Source organism: Callorhinus ursinus, unplaced genomic scaffold (assembly GCF_003265705.2).
Source record: "Callorhinus ursinus isolate GAN/ISIS: 27379988/994484 unplaced genomic scaffold, GSC_fseal_2.0 scaffold3, whole genome shotgun sequence".
In the NCBI taxonomy this organism is placed as follows: domain Eukaryota; kingdom Metazoa; phylum Chordata; class Mammalia; order Carnivora; family Otariidae; genus Callorhinus; species Callorhinus ursinus.
In genome coordinates this window covers 93,101,354-93,114,757 of record NW_027397065.1, presented here as the reverse complement: position 1 = coordinate 93,114,757, position 13,404 = coordinate 93,101,354, and the positions used below count along the sequence as shown (strand labels likewise).

The following is a 13,404-nucleotide window of genomic DNA, read 5'->3' as shown; positions in this document are numbered from 1 at the left end:
TTGAAACCAAAATACCCTGACCATTTTAAATGATGAAAGGGGCCAAAGAGGTTCAGGAGCATGAACCCTGGACTGTGGGGTCCAGAAGGAAGCACACCAGGATCCATGCCTTCCCCTCATGTATGCGCAGACCGGACACACCGCCACGCCGCCTCCAGGCTGCACCCAGATGCAGGTGAAGGTGTGTGGGGGAGTGCTCTGTGGGGGTTTGCGAGAAGGGGCGCTAGGGTCCGCTGCACAGGGAGGGCTCTGGGAGCCAGGTCTGTGGGGCAGGAAGGGGGGAGGAGCCACATGGCAGATGGTTTCCTACCTTCAGGCAGGGCGGTGGGCTAGGCATTGGGGAACCCCTGGGGTGTAACCCTGACCAGGTCAGATCTCTGCTTGTCACCCTGGAGAACAATGGATCCTGGGGGTGGGGAGGGGTGGAGCTCCAGCTCACTGGGTCTGGTCAGGAGTGCAGGCGGACCACTGAGATGAGTGCTTTGTTGCAAATCTTGGTTTGTGGGGCTGAACAGGAGCAGGGGTGTCTGGCTTGTTTGCTAAGGTTTGGTTTGGTTTTTGAGGTCTGGAAGGCTGAGAGATGACAGGGGGTGGGGTCCCAAGATGGATGGAGGAGGGACAGCTGAGGGGCACTGGGGAAAGGGCCAGAGTGGAAGGGGGTGGGGGCGCAGAGGAAAGGGCAGAGGTGGGTGTCACCTGAGACCCATACTGAGCCACCAGGAGAACCTTGGGGACCTGGGCAGGGTCAGTGCAGCAGACTGTCTGGGAGTAAAGTGGTGAGCGTGAGGGAGGGACGGGGGGGGTAGGCTGGGAGTGGGGCTGGGCGTGGGGAGAGTCATGACTTACTTTTTCAGATGGGGAGACTGAGTCTCTCGAGATGCTGCCTGTTCCCTCGTGAGACCACAATGCCATCATAGTGGGAACCTCCAAATACAGGAGAGTCAGGGCAGGGCTCGGCCCAGGGCAGGAGGGCTCTGCAGGTGCAGCTGGGTCAGCCCCATGGGTCTTCCCTTAGGATCCTTGCCATGTTGCCCTGAGAACCCCCCAAAGTCTCCACCAAGGCTTGACTCTTGCCCCTTCAAGGGGAGTCAGTAATCCCAGATGACAGCAATGGAATGCGGATATACAGCGAGCCTTTTTAAATGAGTGTGGGTAAGAAAACGGATTCTGGGCTTGCCCTGACCAGGACACAGCTGGCGGAGTGGGTGGCCACCCCACCCTGGAGAAGGTGCCCTCAGGACAAGTCCGAGGTGTTGGAGACTTGCAGGGACATGGCTCTTCCTGGGTGAATAACAAACTCTGGGGCCAGGCAGACACTCAGGTCAGTGCACCAGCCTTTCCGCAGGCTCTCCCCTTAGGGCCTACTGACCAGAGGGAGCACTGGTGGCTGTCACCGGAATTTCAGATGCAAGGCTCCATCTCTGGATGCCGCGGCGGGACTAGGAGAGGCCCCAGCTCGCAAGGAAAGCACACATCTGCTTTACAAGACAAGGGTGCTCCATGTCCCAGGTGTGGACCCCCAGAGCGTCACGGGTTCACCCTGCACCAATCACTCTTGTGGTGGTTTCACAGGCGAGAGAAGGTGGCAGAGGACAGGAGCCCCGCCCCCCACCAGAAATGGGTCACTCCAGTGTGGGTGTCGGGACAGGGCTCTCAGAACCCCAGGTTGGGGCTGGACCTGTCCAGGGAAAAGTGTCAGCCATTCACCCACGGCAGACGTGTTCGGAAAAGACACAACATGAGACTTCACGTGGGTGCTGGAGTTTTACCCCTGGTATCACAAAACCCCAGAAAACCGAGTGCAGACAGAGTGAGCATGAGACCAGACAGCCAGCCGGGGCCAGGGACAGACATGAAGAGCCGTCTGAGGAAAGGGGAGGAGGCAGAGGGATGGCAAGTGCCTTCAAGAACCAGAAATGAGAAGGACCTCCGGGTAGGCAGGACACAGAGCAGGCGGTGCTGAAGGGGACACAAGGTAACCAAGCACCGCCAGCGCTCCAGGCACCCCAAACCCCAGGCCCCAAATTCTCTAGTAGGTTCTCCCCAGAACCTGACCCTCCTGTCCCGCTGAACACTCAGAGCCTAATGCCCCAGGAGGGGTCCTTGCCAATTTGCGGTGTCCCTCCCCATCCCCAAATCCCTGCCTCCTGCCCTTCCCTGGGGAGGGTGTCTTCAGACCCCCCCCTTCACCCTCCCCCCAGGCTCCACCTGGTAAGTCACACAGGCCACCATCTCTCCACCACCTCCGGAAGACCCTCCGTGGTGGACCGACATGTTGAAACTCCGGTCCTCGTAAGCTCTTAAGAAGGCTGACCTTCCCATCACCTTGCCCGGGAGTTACCTGCGGTTCCCACTTGCTGGCTCACTGGAGCAAGTTAAGAGAAATCTGACAGACCAGGATTTTTTAAAAGAGAAACACTGTCAACGGAAAAATTGCTCCTATGAATAGGATTTTACTGGGTTTAATCTTGAGTGGCACGGTGTTTCTTTCTGCGCTGAGAACCAAATATCCCTGCCGTGCTGATGGCAAGAACCTGCCTTTCTCCCGACATGGAACAGCCCCCACAAGCCCGCAGACAGGACACCTGGCTGAGGGCGCCCCAGGGCAGGAGCGACGTTTGCAGGCCTGGATGCAGCCGAAGGGAGCCCCGGACTCGAAACCCAGGAGCCCAGCGCGCGCGGGGCTCCGGAGGCTGCGCCCGCTTGGCCAGGATCGCGTCACCCTCGGCGACCGGCACGGCCGCTCCGGGCCCGGCCAGGCTCGCAGTCCGCACCTAGCTCTGCCTGACCCGAAGGCCTGACTCCCGGGGGCTGGCAGCGGCGCTCCACGGCCCGGCCGCGGGGCAGCTAGCGCCCGACGGGGAAGACCGCGGGCCCAGCGGAGACCCGGAGGAGGGCGGACGCGGGCGCGCCGCTCTGTACCCGGGGGCGCAGGCGGGGCCGCGCAGACCCCGCGAGCCCGGCGGGGGCAAGTGGAAGGAGAAGTCGCAGCGGGGCCATGACCTCGAGACCCATCGAGCCCCGGGCCTCTTACCGATCTTGGCCAAGCTGGCCACGAGGATCCACAGCGCGATGATGTACGGGTCCCGGACATGGGGCCATTTGAAGGTGACCACCTGGAAACCCTGGCTCTCTTCGTGCGGGCTGCCAGGCTCCTCGACGCCCCGCACCCGCGGCAGCACTCCCAGCGCCAGCAGCAGCGCCAGCAGCAACCCCCAACCGGAGCCCCGAGCCCCGCGCCCCAACATCTCAGCCACCGCTCAGCGCCCTGTGCAGACGCTCATGGCGTGTGGGTCCTGCTGCGCTCGGCGGGACGCGCTGCGCCGGAGCTGTTGGACGTGCGGGACCCTCGGGGCTCGCGTTGGGCGGCGTGGAGCCCAGCGCACTCGGGGTACGGGCGGCTGTCTTGGTCCCCGCCCGCCCGGGTGGCCTTTAATCCGGCAGCCCCCTCCCGCCCCGGGGCGGGGCCTTCCCGCCCCCGCTGCGCGCACGCGAGCGCGGACACCGCCGCACGCTCTCGGCACGCCCGCCCAGCCTGCACACGCCCACCCCGGGCGGACCGGTTGTCCTGACCTCACCCCCTCACGTCCGCGCTCGGTCCCCTCCATCTCCCTCCCCTACCAGCCCGCCGAGTGCTGGAGCCCGGGGCTGGAGGGCGCAGGCCGGGGCGGGGTGGCGGGGGGAGCGGTCTGCGAAGCCGCGCGACGATGCGCAACCGCCTCGCTAGGGGGTAGATCGCAGCGTCGGGGCCCCTGCTGGCTTGGCTGAGGGATGGTGGGCGGCAGGTGCCTCGGGCGCCCCTCAGTGGCCTTCGCTCGGCTCCCGAGTTGCCTGGGACAGCTTGCCCCAAGCAGCTGCTTATCCATAAACACAGGATGCGGGGCTTGCTGACCCCGCTAGAGGCTGGAGGGTCCAGGAGGGGGCCAGCCCCAAAGCCTGGAGCTATGCCTTCATCACACACCTGCATTTCGTAACAGGATGAAACAACTTGTCAGAAACCAGGTTCTCTCCCTCCAAACCAGGGGCGGTGCAGAATCCAGGGCATTCTGCCCTTCTGCATGCGTGGTGGCCCCTGTTCCTTCGTGAGGGACCCTCCACCCCTGATCTTGGAGCCAGCTGCCAGGGCTCAGAGCAGAATGCACTTTCTACCTGAGGGCTTGGCCGCCAGTGAAGTCCAAGCAGGATATCTGCCCATAACCCTTCCTGCCTGCCCTGTCACCTATGATGGCTCACCTGGGCACCTCAGATTTGACAAGGCAAATGCCCCCTTTGCTCCCTTCCCCAGCCCACCCTGCAGCCTCAGCACCACCGGGCAGCTCCATCTTCCTGCTGTCTGCTCCACCTTCAAAATACAAAGGAAGCCCAGCCCCTGCTCAGCAGGTCCAGCCACCATGGGGCTGTGGCAAAGATTTCTCACCTGCATTCCCTCCACTTGCCCTGTCTGGCTCTCCTGGTGAGCCTCCAGTTCAGAGGGAAGGCCCAGTCTCCCCATGATTCAGGTCCCTCTCTGACCTCTGAGCTGCCCTCCTGGGGACCCGTGCACTTGCACCCCCTCTACTTCCCAAGGTCCTTGTCTCATAGCTGATCTCTCAGCTCACAATTGTGACATCTGAGCTCCCCTCCCTCCTGGCTGTGTTCCTCCATGTCTTCTGACCTGCCATCCACTCAGTTTGACTGATGATTGTCCGTGGGAACGTCTGTTCCATGAGTGAGGGGCTCCACAAGGCTCATGGCTGCATCCCCCTTCCCGAAATGGCACCTGGCATCCAGGAACACTCAGGGGAAATTGGTTGGGTGGAAGGACAGAGGGGTAGGTGGGCAGGTGGGGGGCAGGTGCGTGGGTGGACAGATGGATGCATCTTCTAATATCAGAATGTAGGTCAGGGTGCCAGGAGATTGGAGCTGGATGGAGCTGAGCTGGATGGCTTTATTCCTTGGGTTCTGTCCCCAGTTTCTTGCTGGTGGGAGGTGGTTGTCAGTTGTGTAGTAGAGTCCAGTGAAATCATGCCCAGCTGGGCGAACTGGCGGGGTGGCTGAGCACTGAACGTCTGGGTGACCTTATGGGAGGATGCTGGAGAGGGCCCCAGTCCTCCCTGGGTGTCCCTGGAGGACTGTCCAGATGAAAGGGCCTCTGCGGTAGTGCAGGGATCCTTGGTAGAGGGAGGAGGGCCAGGCTCAAGCAGACGGGGCTGGAATGAGCTGGGCACAGCGTCCAACAATAGGAGGGTGTGACTGGCTGCTGGGGTAGCCTTGTGTGGAGGGCCATGGGCGGTTGTGGGGTTGCTTCCAGCTCAACCGTGTCTCTGTTTCTCTCCCCAGCACCATTCTCAGCCTCCTGACCCAGAGAGAGTGCCAGTGGGGCAAGACTGGGTTACCTCCAGCCCAGACACACTTCTCTGTTCTTTCCTCATGGTTCTTGAGTGAAGCCTTTAGGAAGAGTGTCTCTTTGAAGATGGTGTCCTTGCATTCCACAGGAAGGCCAGGTTCCCACCAGAACATCTGGTCACTCCACCCTCTGGGGTTTTCATGAGGAGCTTGTCCTAAGAGCTCACGCCATTTCTCCTGGGAGGGGCTGCATCTGAGGCCCAGGAAGTGGTTCAAAGGGCAGGAGAGCTGAGAATCGTCATGTGGACTCATGGGTCCGGTCTGAATGCTGGTGCTGGTGATTGGCCCTTAGGCGCTGTGCTGCAGAGCTGGCTGGAAGATGCCCAGGGACAAGGGAGAGGGGTGTCCAATGGAGAGTCAGAAGCAAGCCCCCGAAACGGTGCGAACTTCTGGGGCTACATGGCAGGATCTGTGGGCATCTGAAGGATGACTGTGCCTGCACTCCTGAAAAACTTTGGGCCAGATGGTGCCTCTGCCTGAGCCGCCCTTACATGCGGAAGTCTGCTTGGGGAAGTGGAGTGCCTTGCCTCCTGACACCCACACCTGGCTGACCCACTTCTCCGTCAGTGCCCCGCCATGGACAGGGGCCACAGGGCCCCACACCTCTCTGCCTCTGACAGAGTTGTGGCTTCACACAGAGCTAGAGGCCTGCCATCCACATCCAGCAGAACTGTGAATGGTGCCCCTCAGAGTCGTGCTGTGCACAGTTCTCACAGCTGCGAGGCCACGTGAACCTGGGGGCCTGGGTGTGTACGTGTATGGTGGGCCGTCTGGGGACGCATCCTTGGGACCCGGTGTGTGTATGACTATCTGATAACCACCTTCCCCAGCCCCGCCACCAGGTGCTTCCTCCCCTCCCCTCCCCATACCTCCCCAGCGGCCTGGGTCACCTGTAGGTTTGCCAGCACATACGTTGTCTTAGTCTGCGTGGGCCACCAGAGCAGGTGCCACAAATGGGAGCTCACGCAACAGAAGTCTATTTCCTCACAGTTGTGGCTGGAAGTCCAAGAGCAAGGTTCTGACTGAGTCCAGTTCTGGTGGCTTGCGGGGGGGCGCTGTGCCCTCAGGGGCCTGTCCTCAGAGCAAGGAGGAGGGGAGAGAGAGGGAGAGCTCTCTCATCCTCTTCTTATAGGGCCACCCCATTCGAGCAGGCCCCATCCTTATGACCTCATTGAACCTTAATTACCTCCTAGAGATCCTATCTCCAAATACCATCATGGGTGGGGGATAGGACGCTAACTTAGGAATTCTGAGGGACAAAAATTCAGTGCCTAGCACCCAGAGAAGGGTCATGACAATATGACATGCTCAAAACAGTTTAAAAAAATGCAACTAACCTGTCCAAAAAACCCCTGCACTCTACCTAAGCTGCTGTGAGCAACTGAACTTCAAAAGTAAGAAATCAGAAGTGAAAAATGTCACATCTGGCCCATCATCGTAACTTCTGGTTATGAATTTCATTCATATGGTTTAGGAAAACATCTTATGCATAAAGAGACAAAGGTTTTGAGTCTGTTTATGCTTTTGCTGACAACACAAGAGGTGGACGTTAAGTGTTTAATGTAACTTTAAGGCTACACATACCTCATCACCCCCACAAGCTTACTTTTATACCCCAAGGAATCACACACTAGCTCTTCCTGAAGAGGGGAAGGAAACCCGTGTTATTACCCTCCAAGCCAGTGATTCTGCACAGGCCCCTCTTCATCTGTTTGCTGAGTACCTACTGTGTTTTGGTTGCTGTTTAGACAGATGTAGCCCGTCTGGAAGCCAACCAAAATCATCATAATGGCATATTTATCATTTCTTATGTGATTGCTGCATTAAAATTGCATTTCTTACAAATTGGAGCAACCACTCTTGGCCTGTTGGTTCCTTTGAGACTCCAGGTGAGCCTAGAGCCTGTGTAACCTCCTGCCCAGCCTGCAGGTAAGGAGTGTCTGGGGACACTGCTGGCTGGGTCTCCTTCTCATTCCTGTGGGGAGGCCCAGCAGAGATGGCACACAGTGCCCCCCAGGACCCCAACCCCCACTAGGGTCCCCGATTCCTGTCTCCCCAGCCGGGGACCCCCTCTGCACCCAGCAGCCCTGTTCCACATGCCGCTCCACACCACCCTGCTTGGCTCTTAGGGACACCAGGGATCTTCCATGACAGGGGCTCCTGGGACCCCACTGTGCTCCTGCAGGAGCCCCTCCCCCCAACCACATCTGATCATGCCCTGGCCTCCCACCCACTCCCTCTGCCCACTGACCTCACACAGACCCTGGCCACATCCTGGTAGCCCTGGACACAGGTGACCCCTTTCGTGGGAGCCCCATCTCTGGGCCCTGCCTCTTCTTCTGCAGAGTCTCAGACTCCCCCCTTCTTTCTGGAAGCAAGACCCCCATTCCAGGAGGGAGACCTACCATGGACTGCGCCCCCTGACATCCTCACGCTGTCCATCAGCTGTGACTTTCTCCTGAAACTGCGTCCCCACAAGCAGCACTGGAACCCCGTGCCACCTGCAGCCGGAGTTCCAGTGCAGACCACTGGCCCCGAGCTCCTCTTGGAGGTGCCACAAAAACCGATCAGATGGGATCACAGGCTCAGACCTCCCAGAGCCTGGTAAGTGGTCTGCTCCCAGGGGCCTGCCAGCTAGGCCGAGAAACTCACTCTGTTCGGGAATAAAACTGGAACCATCCCAAACACAAGGATTCACAACTGAACCCGAAATATATAGGGAAGGTAACAGGGGCCCAGCAAGCTGAGCATATCAAGGAAGAAAGGTGGATTTATTATATTGGAAAAGCCACTCCTGTGGTCCCTCAGTTAACAGATTGAAGGAGAAAGCTCAATAATGTACCCACAGAGGCAGAGAGCCTTTGGTAAAATTGAAAATCCACTCAAGACAACACATACAAGAAGGAAAACTCCTAGCGAACTTAGAATGGAAGCACATTTCCTTCAGCTGATCAATAGCACCTGCAGATGTCCGTAGGGAACACAGGTAAAGACAGGACAGGCGTACACATGGGGGAGGGAGGAGCAAAGCCACCCCTCTGGGCATGTGGGATTGTGGCTCGCGTGCAACACCCAGGGGACTTGGAGACAGATTATTGGAATTAATGAGAGTTAGGTCCGCAAAGCTGCTGGCTTCAAAATCAATATTCTGAAATCAGTTCTATTTCTATACACTGCCACAAACTTTTCAGAAAACAAAAGTTCATTTAAAAACACTATTTACATAGCATCAAAAATTCAAAATACGTAGGGAAAAAAGCTAACAAAAGATATGGAAGATACAGGAGAATTCTCCAGTGAACACTGGAAAGATTTTAAATTATGAATTTCACTTCTCAATTAGATACATGATGATTCAGACTTTCTGTTTCCTTTTGTATCCATTTTGGTAAATTTTATTTTCAAGGGATTTGCCCATTTAACTAAAATTTCGTATTTATCAATGTAAAGTTTGTTATGCTCTTTTTGTGTCCATAAGGCGCTGCGGTGACGTTTTTCTTTCTCTTCCTCACGTCGGTTCCCTCTTGTTTCTTCTCATCAGTGATCAGTGTTTCTGGAGGTCCACCAACTTCATTAGTCTTTTCACAAAACCCGATTTTGGTTTTGCTGATTTTCTCTATTGTATTTCTGTCTCTGATTCACACACTTATTTATTCTTCCTTTCCTTCTTTGCTCATATTTTGATGTTGTTTTTCTGGCTTCTTGAACTGGACGCTCTGGTCATTGACTTTCAGTGTTTCTCTTTTTTAAATTCATGAAATTTTCCAAGAAGGTGTAAAGTCCCCTTTGACAACTACTTTGGTGCTTCCAGTGGTTTTAATGTACTGGGTTTTCCTTCTTCACGTCAAAATATTCTCTGATTTCTATTGTGATTTCCTCTTTGACGTGGGTCACTCAGGAGCGCGTTGCTTCACTTCCAGACACTTCTGGATTGTTCCTGTCCCTGTCCCTGACAGAATTCCACCGCGGATGACGTCAGTCCTCTTGCATCTGTGACAACTTGCTTTGTGATTTAGCATCTGGGCTATTATGGTAAATATTCCCTGTGCTCTTGGTAGGAATGTGTGTTCTGCCGTTGTCAGAACTGGGGTTCCATGTTTGTCCTTTTGGTCAAACTGTTTCGTTGTGTTGTTCAAATCTTCTACGTTCATACTAATTTCTGTAGTAAAGAGACGCGTTAACATCGTATTCTCTGCTGGTGGCTGTGTCATTCTAGGCTTGTTAGCTTTTGTTCTCTGTGATTTAAGCTATGTTAACAGGATTGTTCTGTCTTCAGGGTGAACTGGCTCGTTATCGTGTGGAATGTCCTTCTATCTCGGAGACTCTTGCCTAAAGTCCGCTCTGATATTCATACGGCTACCCCGGTTTTCTTTTGGTTAATACATGCAAGGTGTATCGTTTCCCATTCTTTTGCCTTCAATCTATTCGTCTTTCTGTTTAAAGTGCAGTTTCTGTTTTCTCATCAGGCCTGATAGGGCTGGTCCTGGGGCGTCCATTCTTAACTAGCTCCACACCCGCAGTGGCCCCGCGGCACGCAGGCCTGGACCCCACAGGAGGCCAGGTGCAAGGCCCCGCCAGGGACGCAGCTCCGGTGTGTTCATGCCTACTCAGCCTGAGCTCAAAGGAAAGCAAGCTCACTCTGTCCCAATGTCCTCGAAAGTTTTCCTCTGCCTTTTGGGTGTTGTTAGTTTCTCCGTGTGTTCCTTTTGGATTCACTTCCCTCCAGCCAAGACTTACTGGGACTGAGGTGCTTGCCCTCCGCCTGCTCAGTCCACATGTGGGGAGGGGACCCCCATCTGTAAGTGTCAGAAGATGAGTTGTGAGCCTGCAGACGCGGGGAGCTCCGGAGGGGGCCGTAGCCGTGTGGATCTCACGGTCCCTCCCGGGCTCCGGGCCGGCCCACCTCCCCACACTACCTGGTTCCAAGTCCTTGTTCATACAGAATCCAGCTGACGGTGTCCCTGGAGCTTCTCACACTCGAGTGATCATGTTGCTCTTCTCCTTGGGCTTCGCCCCCAGGCCCAGTGGCCCCCTGGGGCTCTGTCCTGGCAGAACACAGAGCCTTTGGATCTGCCTCATCTGTGGATTTGCCCATTTTCCAGGACACTTGCTCCTGGCTCCCTTTCTGGTCCTGCAAGCCCACCCTCTGGGAGGGAGAATTCACCCCTAAAGACATCCAGCTAGAGTCCGAGGCTGAGAGCTGGCTGAGGACCTTGGAGCCCACCCCAGCAGAGCAGCTGGGAGCAGACTCCGGAACGGGTGGCAGTGTGGGAGCGGCCCGCTCTCTCTGTGCACGGAGGCCCTCTGGTAGGATAAGGAAAATGCATCCAGGGTTTTAGGGCTGAGCAGGGCTGTGCTCTGAAGGCTGGCCTGTGCTCGGAGCAGGCATGCAGCGGGGCTGACTGCAAACTTCCTCTTGCTGCTGTGCGCCCACCTGAATTCTCGCCCTTCGCTGCGGGAAGCAGGACCTGGGCCCTGTCACCATCAGGGCTGCCCTGTAAGACCTCTGCACTCTGGCTCTGTAGATGTTACTGAAGAAGGAGGAAATGGATTATCAGGTCATTGCTTACCGCCTCCTATAGCTCAGATGTTCCCACCCTCCACTTTCCACTTGGACCAGAAGAGCCTGGAAGCCCCCAGGTATCTCTGGTCAGGAGCCTGATATGGGACCCCACCTGGCCCAGACCCCCGCCTGCCTTGGGTGAGATCTTGTTTATATCGACAAGCCTCAGTTTCCGCTAGGCAGCCACCCCCCACAGCACACAGAAGTGGGCAGGGCTCCAAGCCGGACCCATCTGCACCCTGTGCTATGCACCACAGTGGGCCCCTGTCCCTGAAACTGGTACTAACCCCGGGGCAGGTGTGCCAACCTGTTCCCCGCTCCTCAGACCTGCCAAATAGGGGCAACACACAGCCAACATGTCAGCATGAGAAGTCTGCAGAGCTCCCACTGAGGCTGCTGGAGGTGGGCCAGTTTCCTGGGAACCTGAAAGCCATGCCCTCCCTGCCCAGCCCAGAGCCCCACCTCACCTGGCAATCAATAGTATCAGGCCAGGCCCAGAGCAAACACACAGCCTGAAAGGCTGGTGACAATAGCCAGACAGGGGTGAGTGGGGCAGCTGGGCTTTGTCTTAGGGCTGATACAGTGTGTGCTGAGGATTTAGGAGGCTCTCGGGGCCTCTGAGCCTGGGTGCTGCCCGCCCGGGAGAAGCACAATGCACATTGTGTTCCTGGAGAGACTGCCATTTATAGCAGAGCCAAGGGCTCTGGGTGCTCTTGGGATGAACCCCTATTCACAGGGTTGGATGCAGTTGTATTAACTTATTCACTCCTGATAGCATTTCTTCTAAAAGGAACCCAGGGAGATTTCTACAAAGAAGGGCAGTTTTGCTGATGGGAATAACTGTAGAACTCCTACTAGCATGCTCTGAAAACTGGCCATTAACATTTTCATGCATTTGTCCTTTGACTCACATTCTTAAGTGTAAGCAAAGGCTAAGGTCTGGTTGGCAAGCTCCAGATTTAGGAAGAACTGGAGGTCTCAAAGTGAGCTCAAGCAACCCAGAAGGTGCCGGGGGGACCCGGGGGGACTGGAGACAGAGGAGCCAAGGTGGAGACATGTCCTCGCAGTGGGCTGGGGATCATGAGACTGCCCCCTTCTGCTGTTGGAGAACCTGCTGGAAAAACTGGGAGGGGTGGGTGCCCGTGGAGAGGCAGGCCCTGGGCAGCAGGGCTGGACCCCGAGCTGTCTCTGTCCAGGGCTCAGGCAGGGGCTGGTGTGCAGAGGGGCAGCGCAGGTGGCCATGTGTCCCATGGCCCCACTCATGTCTCATTTCCACCCAATTTGCCTCCACCGTGGACTGCCCGGAACAGTGACAGCAGACCCCGAGTCTGGTCAGCCAACAGCCCAGGGAGCCGTCCTTGGCAAGTGGGTGGGTAGGGTGGCTGGTTTGTCACTGCTGCCCCTGGAGACCTGTCACTGGCCAATGGGACCCGCCACATGGGAAGCGTGTCACCAGCATCATCGGCCCCCCACTGTGGGGCCCTGTCCTTGGGGGGTTCACAGTAAGCCCAAGTCAGGGCCCCATGGGGACTCAGGTGCGGACTGAGGCTCCAGTGACCGGAGTCTAAGCTCAGAAACCCACTGATTACGAACCTGCAGCCCCCTTGCCCCTGCTGCTTTGCCAGGCCTTAGAGCATCAGACCAAGCGCCCTCTGGCTGGGTGACCCCAGGCCCTGTGCTCGGGGAGTTCTGTCCCTGACCTCCTCACCAAGGGCTCTGACGACCTGGGGTGTTACCTCAACCCAAAGACAGCAGAAGTGTGGGAGCAGGGCTCCCCCAGAGAATGACCATGAGGTTTCCGCCCCCTGGGCCCAGCAGCCCTCACCTGACAGTGGAAAGTTTTCACAGAGAGGAATGTGTGCGGTGTGTGTGGTGGGGAAGGCACATTCCTGAGGAGAGCATTTACACAAATTAGCCTTTCAGATGGGAATGCTGCTCATGCAAGACCTGGCTGGCTCAGAACAGCTTCTGGGGTACTCGGTGTCCTGGGGCACGGAGTCAAGGTCCCAGCACACACGCCCGGCTCCTCCTGACCCCAGAGAAGCTGGCCCTCCTTCATCAGAAGGGCAGAGGAGGACCAGCTCGCTCCCTCCCTTGAGGGTGGCCGGGGGCTGCGCACGAGCGTCTGTACTCCTCTGCTTGGCGCTCCTGCCGGGCCTTTTAGGAAAAAGGGACTTGCTTTTATGCTCAGCTCAGCTGGGCTCAGCGACAGAGAGAGCCCTGTGCCCACTGCCCACATGTTTCTGGTCCAGTCCTTAACCCGGCCCACAGGCGGGGGCTGGGGCAGCTTGGGCGACTCGACGGCGCCCAGGCAGGAGGTGGCCCCCAGCCCTGGGCGTGCCTCTGTCCCACCAGTCTACTCCACTGCTACTCACTGGGACCCCCCAGGCCCCTGAGACCCTTTAGAGCCTCCTGGCCCTGAGTGGGCCTGAGCATCTCACCCTGTCTCGGGATGG

General features: G+C 57.3%; 1 protein-coding gene across 2 annotated transcripts in view; it reads right to left on the bottom strand.

Moving 5' to 3' along the window:
- Nucleotides 1–3,415, bottom strand: part of SLC9A3 (solute carrier family 9 member A3) — a 47,116-nt gene extending 43,701 nt beyond the window's left edge. For both annotated transcript variants that reach the window (XM_025867509.2, XM_025867510.2), the window contains exon 1: nt 3,035–3,415. In XM_025867509.2, the coding sequence (XP_025723294.1) occupies nt 3,035–3,248 (214 nt within the window). In that variant the 5' untranslated portion in view covers nt 3,249–3,415. The remainder of the gene's footprint in view (nt 1–3,034) is intronic.
- Between the last annotated feature and the right edge of the window lie 9,989 nt (nt 3,416–13,404).